Genomic DNA, 16464 nt, shown 5'->3' with positions numbered 1-16464 from the left:
TCCGGCAGGTATTGCACCCTATGAGCTTCGAATAGTGCTTCCAAACCATATCCTGCCTCACGTAATAAGGCTGTCATTTGCAGACGGTGCCAGAAGGTTGGGCATTTTGCCAGAGAGTGCCCTGGTGAGCCCACAGTCATGCCTGTGCAGTCAGCTGGTACAGCAGTGCAAGCCAGTTTAAGTAATGTTGTTTGTTCTTCCATGCAGGGAAACTTCCACCCCCTGAACCATTGAGCCGAGGTTCAGGTGGGGGCATCCTAGGCTCAGAGTCTGTACTACCTGACCCGTTGCCGCAGGTTACTGGTTGGAAACCAGTAACCCCCGCTGTTAAAGCCATTACTTCGGTCTTCCCTGGGTATACATTGTCTGACCTTCGTATGTTGTAGGAGACTGACCCCATGGTCCGGGAGTTTCTGCAATTTTGGAGGCGGAGGCGGGGCCCTGATGCCAAGGAGCGTGGTCGCACTTCAAAGCTGGCCCTCGGGTTGGTCAGGTAATGGAGTAGGTTAGTGGAGCGGGATGGCGTGTTATATCGGAAGGTCTGTCATCCAAGGAGAGGAGAGACACTGCAGGAATTGCTGCCCAAGTCCCTTCAGGGTCAGGTTTTGCAGCAAGTGCACCAGGAGCACGGTTATCAGGGTGTTCGGAGCACGGCAGATGTGGTTTCTCAATGGTGCTACTGGGTAGGGATGTATGGAGACATCCAACGGTGGTGCCAGGAGTGTGAGCGATGCCAGTCGGCTAAAGATGCACAAACCCATCTTAATGTGTGTGTGGGCCATTTGCCCGCACCTCAACCGAAGCAAATCCCTGTAGCTGATTGGCGTAAGACGCGCCATGACCAGCAAGCAAAGGATGCTCCCCTGCGAGAAGGTCAGCTGGTTCATCTGAAGAAAGTTGGGCTCAGAGGTCGTAATAAAATTAAGGGTGCTTCAAGTTCAGTGGTGTATAAAGTGCTTAAGGCCCCTGACCAAAATGGGTCCGTGTACACTACTGCCCCTGTAGAAGAACCCATGCAAGGTGGCGAGTGTTTTTTATTGGTTTCTGAACCTACTCCAGCCCCAAGCAGTTGCCAACCAAGACCAGAGACTCCTAGCCCTCGTAGACCAGACGAGCTAGAACCCTCAACGTCCCCTGTGGTGTCGGCTTGCACTGATCAGCTGGCAGTTATGGCTGGTGTTCACAATAATATAGCCCCTTTACATAGGACTACCCGTGGTAATGCTGGGATGCACTCGAATCTGCATCATTTGCCCCAAGTAGCAGGAAGTAGAGCAATAGGGGCTGTGCACTCCCAAGCACCTGTGCCTAATACAGTTACCCTGTTTAGACCTTGGCAGTGAGTGTCAATCGTCGGGACGATGATTCAAATCCCGGGGGTAGATTGTAGTGAAGTAGATTCTGGGGTAGGATCTTACGTGATGTCCACGAATGCACCACTAACATCCACACCTTCCCAGTTGACAATTAGCGGGCTTATAAGAAACAGCTGCGCTTCACTACCAGAAGGAGGCATTTGGCAGTCTTGTCCATCCAAGGTGGCTGAGAGCATTAGGCAGCTAAGCACTGCAGATCTCTCCAGGAAAGCTACTCAGTTTATTGCCCTTTAGAGAGTGGATTGTGCTATACTGCTGCTGTCTTGTCTTATGCTGTTTTGTTATGTGATGCTTTTATAAAGAACAGTAACTTGGGGTGTATTTGTTTTATGTGGATCTCCTTTACTAATGTGTTTAATGTTTTATGCTTTGTTTTATTGCTTTAGTGGAGGTGCGGCCGCTTGTTGAGGGGCTAGGCACGTGAGGTGGAATCCCCTCCCCGATGCATGCGAGTGTACACACCGGGCATAGGTAGATTGCACCATTTAGAGTTTAGTGTGAGTGACAGTGAGGTCTGCAGTGGAATTACACGGGTGAGTAATTGGTGGCACCCTTGGGCACTCCTCCCTGTAGGTTGCCTCCTCAAGTGGCCAGTCTCCACTATTTTGTTTAGTTATTTTTTTTTATCAAACTGATTGTTTTAGGGTAGCATCGTGGTAGGGAGTCTGGTCATTTTAATTATCGGTTGTTAATAAAGTGTTTTAATTAACTATCTTGCCGTCTCAACCCTGCTACCTTAGGTACCTTTCTGATTTTATAATTCTATGTTTTTAGTAGTTCTTCTTAATAAATTTTGATTTGTAAAATTCATCTGTCTCACCTCTGCTGTTAATAACGAGTCTGTGGGCTTTGGTAGCCAGTGTAACACTTGCATTGGCTAGAGAAATCTTTCCTGGGGTGTAACTCCCTCCCCCAGGTGGCGTTGTCAACATCTTAGTTACCGTCCCTGGTTATCCCTCATTCGCACCACCACAATCGGGAAAGCCAAAAACTGCGCTTCCTCCACTTCCGTAACATTGATTCATTAATGTTGAATTCTCTCGCAGCTGCTCTATTCCCATGTTGTTGCAGTATATTAATAACTAACCTTGTATTGTAGATGAATAATCTCAGTTGTTCTCCTGACTGAAGTTTGGCCCATAGCATCCTGCTATGCGATTGCATTTGTCCCTAACCACGTTAACTTTTATCGAGTGGAAAAAAGTTGGCGTTCATCCTCCGGCTTCACTGTGCTAATGTTATGCTAACATAGCTGTGTCGCTAGCAATCACGTAGCACAACATTATATACCAGGTAGTCCAACTTCCGTAACCATGCAAACGCCACTGCTGTTTACAGGGAGTGCAGAATTATTAGGCAAGTTGTATTTTTGAGGAATAATTTTATTATTGAACAACAACCATGTTCTCAATGAACCCAAAAAACTCATTAATATCAAAGCTGAATGTGTTTGGAAGTAGTTTTTAGTTTGTTTTTACTTTTAGCTATTTTAGGGGGATATCTGTGTGTGCAGGTGACTATTACTGTGCATAATTATTAGGCAACTTAACAAAAAACAAATATATACCCATTTCAATTATTTATTTTTACCAGTGAAACCAATATAACATCTCCACATTCACAAATATACATTTCTGACATTCAAAAACAAAACAAAAACAAATCAGCGACCAATATAGCCACCTTTCTTTGCAAGGACACTCAAAAGCCTGCCATCCATGGATTCTGTCAGTGTTTTGATCTGTTCACCATCAACATTGCGTGCAGCAGCAACCACAGCCTCCCAGACACTGTTCAGAGAGGTGTACTGTTTTCCCTCCTTGTAAATCTCACATTTGATGATGGACCACAGGTTCTCAATGGGGTTCAGATCAGGTGAACAAGGAGGTCATGTCATTAGTTTTTCTTCTTTTATACCCTTTCTTGCCAGCCACGCTGTGGAGTACTTGGACACGTGTGATGGAGCATTGTCCTGCATGAAAATCATGTTTTTCTTGAAGGATGCAGACTTCTTCCTGTACCACTGCTTGAAGAAGGTGTCTTCCAGAAACTGGCAGTAGGACTGGGAGTTGAGCTTGACTCCATCCTCAAAAGGCCCCACAAGCTCATCTTTGATGATACCAGCCCAAACCAGTACTCCACCTCCACCTTGCTGGCGTCTGAGTCGGACTGGAGCTCTCTGCCCTTTACCAGTCCAGCCACGGGCCCATCCATCTGGCCCATCAAGACTCACTCTCATTTCATCAGTCCATAAAACCTTAGAAAAATCAGTCTTGAGATATTTCTTGGCCCAGTCTTGACGTTTCAGCTTGTGTGTCTTGTTCAGTGGTGGTCGTCTTTCAGCCTTTCTTACCTTGGCCATGTCTCTGAGTATTGCACACCTTGTGCTTTTGGGCACTCCAGTGATGTTGCAGCTCTGAAATATGGCCAAACTGGTGGCAAGTGGCATCTTGGCAGCTGCACGCTTGACTTTTCTCAGTTCATGGGCAGTTATTTTGCGCCTTGGTTTTTCCACACGCTTCTTGCGACCCTGTTGACTATTTTGAATGAAACGCTTGATTGTTCGATGATCACGCTTCAGAAGCTTTGCAATTTTAAGACTGCTGCATCCCTCTGCAAGATATCTCACTGTTTTTGACTTTTCTGAGCCTGTCAAGTCCTTCTTTTGACCCATTTTGCCAAAGGAAAGGAGGTTGCCTAATAATTATGCACACCTGATATAGGGTGTTGATGTCATTAGACCACACCCCTTCTCATTACAGAGATGCACATCACCTAATATGCTTAATTGGTAGTAGGCTTTCGAGCCTATACAGCTTGGAGTAAGACAACATGCATGAAGAGGATGATGTGGACAAAATACTCATTTGCCTAATAATTCTGCACTCCCTGTAGTTGTCTGTCTTCATTTGTGTTGGAAGTGCTAGCAGAGCTGTACTTTTAATTAGTTTCAAAAATCTCTCAGTCAGAACATGGTATGTCATGTTTAGGTGGAAACTAGCGCGCTAACTTCCTGTTAACTTCTAACTCCGTTAAAGTTAATAAACTCTGTTTTCATGGATACCTGGATGTTCAACTTAATTGTTACACCTGGTAAAGCAGCAACGCTGATGATTTTATTAAAGATGAAAGTGTTGTTAAGCAGATTAAGAATACGTTATTCATAAGTTTGAGAACAGAACATTACAGAAAGAATTTAGACCGTTTTTAACTCTGTGTTCGTTTGACTTTGGGACCTGAAACGGACTGAGTTTTGGACCCAGATTACTCCGCGAAGCTCCTCACTACGGCAGCCGTAATGCTCTGACAATCCATCAAGCAGTGCGGCTTACCAAAGTTGTACTAAAACATTTTTTTAACAGATTTCTGCACGCCAAAATCGGTTCGAGGTCAGTAAGCACAACCAGAATTCATACATAAGGCACACTCTCGATTTTTGAGAAAATTAAAGGATTTTAAGTGTGCCTTATAGTGTGGAAAATACGTTATACAGAAGAAAAGAATATATCGCGATATATATCGTTACCGCACGTGCTTCAAATTATACCGCGATATGGATTTTAGGCCATATCGCCCAGCCCTAGTCTGTACTTCTACATATTGAAGAATCTCTGTACCTTTCCAAACTTTGCTGTACTTTAATCAGTAGGTGAGGCTTACAGGCCAGTTCTTTTTTTTTAATAGGTATAATCAATCATGGCATAAGAACATGTATAGAGACTGTTTGTATATTTAACCGAGCAGTAGTTTAATAGTGGAATTGAGCTATTGTAGTTCCAGAAGTTTTGAAAACCTGTCTCAGTCACAGGACACAGGGGTGTTACGTGAAGTGAAACTTTCATTTTTGTGCAGTGGGAGTGTCTGACCTCTAATATAAAGAGCAGTGTTTGATACCACAGAAGGGAAAGCGTGAAAGGCATCACAGGAAGCTGTTGAATTTCTTCACTATCTAAAGGTAAAGGTTACAAAAAAAGTTCACTTCTTCTACAGTGAATTATGCTTTAGTGTTAGAGTGTTACATTAAATTTACAAAGTCTGACCTTGATACTCCAAAGAGACAAAATGTACAGAGTCATTTTGCTACTGTCTTCCAGATGTTGAAGATCACTCTTCTGTGTTTGTCATTCGGTGTGTTTTTGTGGGGATTTGCTTCATGCTCTATCACATGTCCTGATGTGAGTACTTGCCCAAAGAACGCCACCTGCTGCAAGGATAAAATCAGCTTTGGCTGCTGTCCTCATGCACATGAAAGTCAGAAACTTTCTACCAGTGCACTAACTTGATTGTTGGTTGCTACTTATTCTGCAGGCCATGTGCTGTGTCGATCTGCTCCACTGCTGCCCTTCAGGATATCGCTGTAACCTGGTTACCATGAAATGTCAGAAATTAGACCAGCCGTGGCTGACCATACCCATGGTGAAGAAGGAGGCTGCGGAGAAACCAAACACCCCTGAACTGTCTGGATCTCCACTCCAGGAGCTTAAAGAGAGCCAGGTCCCAGATCAAATAAAGAAAACAATGGTCTACTGTGACAGTTACACCTACTGTCCTGATGGCACTACTTGCTGCAGACACCCACAAGGAGGCTGGTTCTGTTGTCCCTACTCTCCTGTGAGTCAGCCTAAATATTCTTGTGCAATAAGACACATGATTGGAATAAAATTCCTTTTGTCTTCCACTGACATGAAACAAGTTTGCAGCTATAATAATTATTCTTTTGAGAGACTAAAAGTGTTTCTTGCAGGGCAAATGTTGTCTGGATGGCTACCACTGCTGTCCAATTGGATTTGACTGTGACCGCACCTACACGCACTGTGTGAGGGAAAAACTCACATATCCTTTCCTCCGCAAGCCAGCAGTGCCTTCAGCACCTGCCTCCCTCATCCCAACTTCAGAGGAAGACGACAATTAGAAGAAGGTAGGAAACGCCACACTCTAACCACCTTTACATGTGGAGAACATCCTGGGATAATTTCACTGCATGACTCACTGTTCAGATCAAATTTCAAGGCTACAGACCTTTTTTTGTTTACTGGTGTTATATCAAATGATGTTGTGTACATCTGAGCACCAACCAGGATTTAACAACACCTAAATGTACTGATAGTTGTGGGTTTGATCATTTATGTTGACAGACTACTGTCACATGATGAACCTGCTCTAACCAGCTGTTTCTTGTGCTGATGAGGTCATATAGTATTATTACCAAATTTGGATCTTTCAGCTCTGCGTAGTATTTCTGCATAGTTTTGCAGCCTTGAAAGATTCCTATAAATCCAAAGTATGCTGGCTTCCCAAAACAAACAGCAGACAAGCTAATTCAGCTACTAGCCTGCAAGCATAGTGAAGCATGTAGCAAGGACCAGAAATCACAGTTTGTTTCTGCTGCCCCTTAGTGGCCAAATGAAGAGCGGCTAGATAGAAAGACTTAGGGAGAAACTTAGTGAGGTGACTATAATATGTTGTTCTAACACAAAGACTTGCACTAATTTCAGGCCCACTGGAGAAAGAGTCACCAGTCATCTCCACAGACCAGCTAAGCAAACTTTTCACTGAGGTCATCATGTGTTGAAAATGCCTAATCTGGATTTATTGTAGAAATAGGGAAATCATTAAGGATTTCAAGCTAATCTTAAATCATCTTATCGATTATTTTTTAAATAATGAAAATGTGTTTTTCATCGGTTCCATTCTCCTATACTGCCTATGTGACTGAATGTCAATGAATATAGACCAGTATGATGTTACGATGGTGAGGTGAAAAGTTTTTTATTTGTTTTATGATTTTTTTTCCATTTCTTTGTATACTTTTGTCTTGCTTCACCAATAAAAAGTCATAGCATCTTCTTCCCGGCTGTGTCATGCAGTCATTTACTCACAGTCTGAGTGCCCATGAACACCTCAGCCTGCTCAGTACCAGTCCAGCATAATGCATTACTTGAGGAATAAAGTTGAACAAACCCCATATTGATTTTCAAACTCTGTATATCAATGTATGTTTGCACTTTCCAGTATTAAAACAAGAATTGCTGTACCTACCTCCAATTTTCCTATCAAAATATAAAGAAATATACACAAACAGACACTAATTATGTTACCATGTATAATGGTGGATTGGAATGGCAATTGAGAACCGGTTCTTGTTCCCAGTAGTCCAACTCCTTGGAATTTTCATTTTGTTTGCCTATCGATCCAGGTTATTGGTTCCACTTGCACACAGCAGATTTTAGTTTGTGTGCTAGAGGAGGAAAATGGTGGCGCAGTCTACATGGTAGATATGGACGGTACTTTTATTTTTATTGCACAAAAGGAGGACTATTGTGAAGTGGAAACTACATCCAGGCCAGAAACAACTACATTATGCTGCTAACACAACTTCGGCTCTTTGAAAGCACCTGCACAGATAGCATGTTAATGTTAAGCTACCCAAGAACCCAGAGAGATGTTAAAGCTGAGAATATGTGTAATACATTACGTTTTTTGAGTAATGGCTCCAACATTGATCACAACAAAGAGGGGAAATCTACGCATACATAAACATGCACAAACAAAGCATACAATTAATCTGCAAAAATTAAATGTTATTGATATGCTGCTTAGTGATGGTGGTGACTCAAAGAGAAGCCAATTAGAAGCCAATGAGAATTAATAAGAGAATAAAAAAGGAATTAAATCGATAAGTGATATCTAAATGGATTCAGAGTCGCTAAATTCTTAATTTCAATTCCCATCCGATCAGAACACCACAGTTGTTTCAGCTTTTACTGGAAATTATGCAGTTTAATGTCTCATTGCACTCTGAAATGAAAGCACAGTACAAATAAGCAATTGGAGTTAAAAAGGAAATCATGTAATTAATTTATAGAGGAAAATGTGTTCTAAACTTTTGTGTCATCAATGCAGCCACAGTTGGCAGATATAACAGCTGAAAACACCCATGGCATTATTTCTACAATAGAAATCAAATGTTCTTCAGAAAGTTCTTCGCATATCTGTTGCAGAAGTTCCCATAAATGTGTGGCACTTGTAGGTTACTTTGTTTTCACTTTTCTGTCTGTTCATCCCAAACCCCGATGGTGTTTAAGTCTGGAGACTGTGCTGACCACTCCATGTTTTTAAGCTTACCATCTTTTATTTTTTCCTGAGGTAGTTCTGGCCTGGCTTGCACTTATGTTTTGTGTCATTATCTTTCTGTAGGATGAACCCCTGACCAACTAGGCGCATACCAGAGCGTATTGCATAGCACTGCAGAATGCATTGGTAGCAGTTTTGGTTCAGGGTACCTCTCACTCTGTACCACCCAAAAACCCAGACCATCACACTTCCTCCTCCATATTTGATAGTTGATGCCACACACTGTGGAACCATCGTTTCACCTACTCAACAACATACAAAGATCCTGCGTGATGAACTGAAGATTTCAAACTTTTATTCATCAGTCCATAATGGCTTCTTCCAGTCTTCAGTAGTCCACTGGCAGCGTTTCAGGGCCCAGGCAAGCCTCTTTGTCTTATTCTGATGTCTTAGCAATGGCTTTCTTGCTGCAACGCGTCCTCTGATACCTGCAGCTCAAAGTCCCATCTTCGCAGGTGAAACTAAGACTTGCTTACTACGACCACTATTAAGCTGTGCTTGAAGCTGCCTATCACTCAAGCTGTTAACTCTCAGTAACTTCTCCTCTGATTCAGTTGTGGCTTTGGGTCTGCTAGACCTCTTCCTGTCAGAGCTTGCCCCAGTTTCTGAGTGATTTTTGATGGTGAAGGAAACTGTACGCACTGACACCTTGACTTTCTTTGCAATTTCTCTGTAGGAAAGACCTACATTCTTAAGTGTTATGTGGTCTGTCTCTCGTCCATTGTTAATTGACTTTTTCTTTGCATCAGCTTTGGGTAACCTTACCTTTTTTTTAACCTCTGGCAGTTCACCACTTACCTTTGTACCATTACAAGCTATTCATTGGACTTGAATTGCAATAAATAACTGGCAAAATTGTGTTGTTCTAAAACTTTTGACCGGTAGTGTGTGTTGCAGTAAAAGCTTCCCAGTAAGTGTTACAACTGCTGTAATCCAAGAGAGAGAGACAGGAAAATATTCTGCAGACGAAAACTTCATCGTGACAGAAAACAGAAAACAAAACAACAACAAAAAACCTTGGTGGTCTTGCAAGCTTAAAATGCTTCCTGCAGATCCATTGCTGTTAGCTTCTCCCATGTTATGTTCACTCTTCTGAAACTCTCTGCTGACACCTAATGTGGAAATTGCAGAACAACATCAGAGCAAATGAAATAAATCTGCCCCTGCTCACCCAGAGCATACATATTTGAGTAGGTGTGGAGTTCATATCTGAACCAAATATTACATCAGTGCCTCCCAAAGTTGAAAAAAGCCATTCAGCATATTTCAAGCTTCCATATAAATGTTGGTGACTCTCTCTCTCCTTTTTTTCTTTTCTTTTTCCTTTAAAGAGGGAAAAACAGGGATGTCTTGACTGTGAAGAGGAAGCTGTAGTGATGTAACGTGTTTTTAATGAGTTTTCTGTGCAGTGTAAAGAGACAGGTCTACATAGAATTTCACTGTAACTGTTGTACAGTGTAGAAAGTGCTGATTTTGATGAGTTGGACCATTTAGAAGCACTTCTTAATTCTAAACTGTAGCATGCTGCACATTTCTTGCAATAACACATCAGAAAAAAACATGTTGCCATACTTAATGTTCAGTCAAAATGTTTTTTACACTTTATTCTTACTCTGATGTATTCAGTTCCTTTGCAAGGCATGTAGTTCTAGCTAACATTTCCAGCTAATTTTGGATAATAGACAGAGGCTACTGTCCCTACCCACTGGTAAGGATTGTGCATAAATTGTTTAACCCTGTAACACAAGGTGTGTAATATGAGTTTAACACACGAGTTTCTGAGCGTGATATTTTACCCTAACCTTAACCTTCCCATATGGTTCAGCCTGCTTAAGATAAATAAACTGTGAGCAGTTAATTGCACAAAAAATCCAGATGTAGAAACAATTATTAATGAAACATATATGCGCATTTTTATTTATTTATATATTAATATATCTATTTATTTTGAACACTCAAGTTTCAAAATATTACTTTTTTTAAGAAAACAGGAAATGATTTTTTTTGTTTTTACAATCCTAGCAAAGCAGCTGTTCCAACTCAGACACTTGTACTGATTTCAGGGCCAGTGTTGTGCAGATGGGCAGCACTGCTGTGAGTATGGATACAACTGTGATCTTTCCTTCTTGAAACTCAGAAATTCTTACTCTCTTACATTCACGATGTTAAATGTTGAAACTGCACCGTAACAGTTTTCTATGTTTTTGGAGCTAATATTAGCTTAGTCAAGATTTGCTGAAGAATATTGCACATACTGTGACATCTGAGACAGAATCAGATCACAAGAAGACAGTCAGTGGATGAATGAATAGATAAGAAGATGAATACACGTAAAAAAATAAAAATGATAGTAATGTGAGTTTTCATCTATTGGTGTGACTGGTTGCCAGATCAGACTGCTCCAAGACTGCAATATGAAAGACTTTTTGTTTTGTTTTATTCTTTCTTTACTCCTTTATGTGTCACCAGTACAAATATAACTGAGGGCTGACCAGATCAAGTAATAGACATGCTGAATTTAATCAAGTATACAAGTCAGGCACCACAGCCGGGTTTCTGCGGGCAGCAGATTTAGAATTATGGTGAAATGAAGAAGCTGTTGGAGCAACACACTTAGATAAGGAAGGAGGAGGTAAAGTTACGGTAAAAAGAAAATAGGGAAGTGAATCAAACACAGGTTGCATTTTACAGTCAACACTTAAAATAATGTGAAACGGAGTGTGGTAATAACTGGATAACTGGGTCTCTTTCCACTCATTTATGTGTTAGAAGTAGTTTGTGAGCACCTGGACAGACACAAATGAAGAGAATCAGGCTTTAATGAAATGCAACAGCTCATAACACAGAGAGAAGCCCCATGAAAGGAGAACTGACAGAAGCACCAGTTATCCTGTTTTTTGCTGTCATCACAGAAAGGTTAATATAGTCCACCAGAAATGAACTAAATGCTCAAACTAGCGGTGAAAAAACATTTTAGTCAAAACTACAATAAATAATTGTCAAATAGAGAGAAAATGTCTCATAGGCTTCACCAATATGACCAAATTTATGAACACATTAAGCACGGGAGCCATTGGTCCATTTATTTATTGAGAACCACATCTCTACATGTCAGGACATGGATATAAAATCAAATCCAGATTTCAGTGGAAATACAGTAAAGGGGAGTTAAGCCTGCTTCCGGAGACGATAGCCAACTACATATGGTAGTAATTTAAAGGAAAGATGTAAATATGACAGAAAGCTGTTTGAGGTGAAAGAACAGATCACTTTCATTTTGACGTGTTCCAATTGATATTCGTAGATAAGCACTACTTGACGTGACTGCTGGTTGCTGTTGCAGCTGATTATAAAAAATCCTTTATTGAGAAATGGTTTTCAGAGACGTGCTCTTTCCTGAAGCCAAGAACAAAAAAGAGAAGCAGTTAGAAAAAGAAGCAATTCACTGTGATATATTCGTTATAACTTCCCACTTCAATTTACAGCCCACAAAGTGGTTTTCTTGGATAAAGCGATCTTGTATATTAATCGAAAGTCAAATCAATTGCTAAAATGCAGAATATTTTATCATTTTCTTTGCAAGGCACCATCTCTTGCTAGTGCCACAAAAGTTAGGCAACAATCCCTCTAACCAGCAACTACCAGTACATATCTTTCTGTCCTTTTTATACATTGTCCTTCTTGTAAACCTGCAAGTATGGAACAAAAGAAAAAAAAAACAATACGTACAAGACCTGTAGTTTTCTGCTCTTTTCTCTGCAGCAACAAAATTAAGCAATGAAGCATCTGCTGCCTGTCACCTAACGGCTCTTCACTTACATTTCGTCATTTAGTAATATGTGAGCGGATGAGCTCCAATTTTGATGTAACCAAAAACATTTTTGTAGTGCTTCATAACTCTATTAAGACCTTTATATACAATAACATGTTGCTAAAAGTAGAGCTACATTAATTTTTAATTTTATGACTTTATTTCCCAGGTGTGGAGCCGGAACAATGGGAACTACTAATGTCACAACAAAACACACACCAGTGAGACATTATTTCCCACACTGCTCACTTCACTTTGGGAAGCTCCAGTGATGTATTTTTATATTTAAATTGAAACATTATGAAAACATTATAGAGTTGCACCTTTATGCACCTTTAGCCTGAGGTTGGACTTTTAATGCGTAGTCTTGGGTGCTTCAACTTCTTCTCAAAATAAAGTAGATTAATGGGCACCATGGAAGTTCACACTTTTTTTATTTGTGTTTTTTTCCCCCCAGTGTCCTGCACTCATCACCATGCTAGCCCTCTACATGTTAGCCGCTGTGCTAATTACCTAAGGTCTTCCATTGCTACATGAGGCTGTTTTGCTTCGGCTGTGTGATGACTTTGTCATGAACTGCTATCAAAACATTTGGTATAGTTAAGGCATACTTAAAGCTCATCCCTTGCTGTAATTGTTGTAGATATGTGATTTGATTTGAGATTTTCCTGTAACCAAGACCAGTGTTGCAAGTTTAGCTAGCAATGGCAAGAAGTGGAGAAGTCAGCTCCCGCAGATGGTTATCTTCAGGGTTCTAAGAATGTTTAAGACAGCAGTGTTCACATAGTCATGTTGTGCAAGAAGGTACAATAATTGTGACAAAGGTGGTGTGTCTTCTTGTTGTTGTCGTACCATCTCTTGTTTAACATTACAGGAGATCTTTATGACTGTGTGGTTGGAGTTACATTTATGCTGCAAAATGAACTAAATGAAATTTGTTACCGATGGTTTTGTAGCATAAAACCATAATATATGAATAAGATATATATTGTATATCTTTTTTAATAACACAAATATCTCTACTTTCTACTACTTTACAAAACAGGCTTCTTAGTGTAGATTCAACACATGGAAAATGAGTGACTATTTCCCACCACTGGAAATCTTTCAGATGTCAAACCGACTTGAACATATATGGAGGGAAAATAACAAAAACAATCCTGTTGGTGCATCCACCACTAGTGCTTATTGCACATAATGGCACAAAATACGCAGAAATTTATGATTTATATGTTATTTAAAGTCCCTATTGCCAGTCTTGGCAGCCGGGGATCAGTCCGCCAGGGCCTCTGCTCCTGGCTGCCACCCAGCACACAATGCACCCGACCCTCCTGCGGGTGGTGGGCCTGCGGGAGGATGGGCCCATGTCTCCTCTTCGGGCTGTGCCCGGCCGGGCCCCATGGACTAAGGCCCGGCCACCAGACGCTCGCCCTCGGGCACCCTCCCGGGCCTGGCTCCAGGGCGGGGCCCCGGTAACCCTATCCCGGGCAGGGTAAACTGTTCCCTCGATGTTTTCTTCATAAGGGTCTTCTGAATCGCTCTTTGTCTGGTCCCTCACCCAGGACCAATTTGCCATGGGAGACCCTACCAGGGGGCAAAAGCCCCCAGACAACATAGCCCCTGGGATCCCTGGGACACACAAACCCCTCCACCACGATAAGGTAGCGATTCACGGAGAGGATGGAGGGTGGAGTGCCCACTCCGGGTCGGGGATGAGTTCCTGCCCCAAGTGGAGGAGTTCAAGTATCTCGGGGTCTTGTTCGCGAGTGATGGGAGAAGGGAGCCGAAGATCGACAGACGGATTGGTGCTGCGGCTGCAGTGATGCGGACGCTGCACCGGTCCGTCGTGGTGAAGAGGGAGCTGAGTGTAAAAGCGAAGCTCTCAATTTACCGGTCGATCTACGTCCCTACCCTCACCTATGGCCACGAGCTGTGGGTAGTGACTGAAAGAACGAGATCGCGGATACAAGCGGCAGAAATGAGCTTCCTCCGAAGGGTGGCTGGCCTCTCCCTTAGAGATAGGGTGAGAGGTTCGGCCATCCGGGAGGGGCTCAGAGTAGAGCCGCTGCTCCTCCACATCGAAAGGAGCCAGTTGAGGTGGTTCGGGCATCTGACAAGGATGCCTCCTGGGCGCCTCCTGGGTGAGGTGTTCCGGGCATGTCCCACCGGGAGGAGGCCCCGGGGCAGACCCAGGACACGCTGGAGAGATTATATCTCTCGGCTGGCCTGGGAACGCCTTGGTATTCCCCCGGATAAGCTGGAGGAGGTGGCTGGGGAGAGGGAGGTCTGGGCTTCTCTGCTTAGGCTGCTGCCCCCGCGACCCGGCCTCGGATAAAGCGGATGAAGATGGATGGATGGATGGATGTTATTTAAAGGACTACATTCAGCCCTTAAAGCAGGCCAAAATGATCCAAAACAACACTTTTTGGACCAGATGTTTGCAAATTGCATCTAGCTAGCACTACAGAAGAGAAGCGAGCATAAGGGGAGAAGTGTTTAATAAAATCCAGCATTTCAAACAGCTCGACAAATATCTGCAAACACACAAACTGTTTGTGTGCAGTTTGTCACAAAAGTGTGTCTGCTAGCTAAAGGTACAGGTTCCACATTTGATAGGGTGACCAACCGTCCTCTTTTCCCCGGACATGTCCATTTTTCACGTTTTGTCCAGGGCGTCCGGGAGAATTTTCGAGATTTATAAAAATGTCCGTGTTTTCCTATATTCCAACAGAGGACCTATGTGTGAGACTTCATCCCCGAACTGCTGTTTTGTGAGCGCTTGTTCTGCGCTCACAGATGGGACAGACAGCGCGCAGCAATGCGCCTAATGGTGTTTAAAAGATCTCAAAGCGCAAGTGCATCTTTTCAGGCGAACTGCAAAAGAAATTTCTCTCGTACCGACCATAGCTGGACTGGCCATCGGGCATGCCCGGTATGCCCGATGGTGATTTTTCGTTTTTACGGGTGGTTTTGTTGTTGTTGTTTTTGTTTTTGTAACGGTATAAACAATGAAAGGTGGTGGATTGCCCAGATGCTGGCCGATGTGTAAAAGCAACTCCGCCACAGCCACCACCTGTGGCGGAGCTTCCACAGAGGCCAGGTGGATGAGGGAAAGGGGAGGCAGGCAGAGGAGAGACCCGAGGCGGCCGTCGGTCCGAGTGTCAGGTGAACTGACCTTCAGGTAAGAAGGTAAGTTTAGGTGTAGTTTATTTTCGTTGTGCTGACTTTTTACAGTCAGTTACAATAACTCGTACTGCGTACTAGCTAGCATGACGAAGTTTCTATACAGCTGGGCGGGTGCTATGATGTTACTGATAGTGATATGATATTGGTTTGGATATGTAGTGAGAGGGAAACATGAAGATGAAACCAGGAGATGTCCTTACTGAATCATCAGAGCTGAACAGGTGATGGAGAAACAGGGTTACATTTAAGGTGGCATGAATGAGTTGAAGGGAAGTTATGAACTGTTTCTGAGAGACAAATAACACCAGGATCCTTTTCTATGTAGCTTACAGCTGGTAACTGTGCAGGGGCGGGTCTAGCAAAGCTTTGCCAGGGGGGCCAGGTAGTGCATTAACAGGGAAAGGGGGGCTCAAAGAAATACTTTTCTTTCTTATTCTCATTTAAAATGTCTAGCTTTTAATAAATAATTATCTGAATCTTACAACCAAAGTTTTTATCTGACGTAAAATGTATAGAAATCATACATATACCAACAAGACAGTGTACATCACTGTCACAACAGCGTTTGTTTTCATTCAAAGGCTTTATGGCTTTTCCTATAATACCTGGTGTGCCGGTCTCTAGTCAAAATGCCCTGGACAATTTTTTGTCCCAGTCCAGCCCTCATACCGACCCAGTACTGGTAAAAAAAAATTTTTATGCAGATGATGCATTATTTCTGTACCATTATTTAATTCCCAAGGTTTTTAAGTTTTTTGGGTTTTTTTGCACTTGTTTACTTGTAAAGGCCTATATGACATATTTTATTTCATAATTCATTAACTGCACAGAGAAGGCATCGTTTAAATATGTTAAATATGTTTCTTTAAGCAAGTTCTTCATGACTGAGCTAAGTGTCCTCTTTTTTGGAAATATGGTGACCCTAACATTTGAGGGAGGGAAAAAAAGTTAATAACT

The 16464-nt window shown here is 42.3% G+C and overlaps 1 protein-coding gene across 1 annotated transcript; it reads left to right on the top strand.

Annotated features, from left to right (window-relative positions):
* Positions 1-5223: 5223 nt before the first annotated feature.
* Positions 5224-7223, top strand: LOC102076122 (granulins). Its single transcript, XM_019350974.2, has 5 exons — positions 5224-5331; positions 5471-5551; positions 5685-5987; positions 6121-6294; positions 6872-7223. The coding sequence occupies exons 2-4, from the start codon at positions 5471-5473 to the stop codon at positions 6286-6288; spliced, it is 552 nt and encodes a 183-aa protein (XP_019206519.1). The 5' UTR covers positions 5224-5331; the 3' UTR covers positions 6289-6294; positions 6872-7223.
* The last annotated feature ends 9241 nt before the right edge of the window (positions 7224-16464 follow it).

Source organism: Oreochromis niloticus, linkage group LG22 (assembly GCF_001858045.2).
Source record: "Oreochromis niloticus isolate F11D_XX linkage group LG22, O_niloticus_UMD_NMBU, whole genome shotgun sequence".
Lineage (NCBI taxonomy): Eukaryota > Metazoa > Chordata > Actinopteri > Cichliformes > Cichlidae > Oreochromis > Oreochromis niloticus.
Note: the sequence above shows the minus strand (reverse complement) of the source record. Positions and strands in the feature narration are given on the sequence as shown.

Bases quoted from the DNA above. Each gene is read 5' to 3' on its own strand.
- LOC102076122 (XM_019350974.2), top strand. From the start codon at position 5,471: ATGTTGAAGATCACTCTTCTGTGTTTGTCATTCGGTGTGTTTTTGTGG. The intron at 5,552-5,684 runs GTGAGTACTTGC...CTTATTCTGCAG, and splicing joins GCTCTATCACATGTCCTGAT to GCCATGTGCTGTGTCGATCT. The intron at 5,988-6,120 runs GTGAGTCAGCCT...TGTTTCTTGCAG, and splicing joins TCTGTTGTCCCTACTCTCCT to GGCAAATGTTGTCTGGATGG.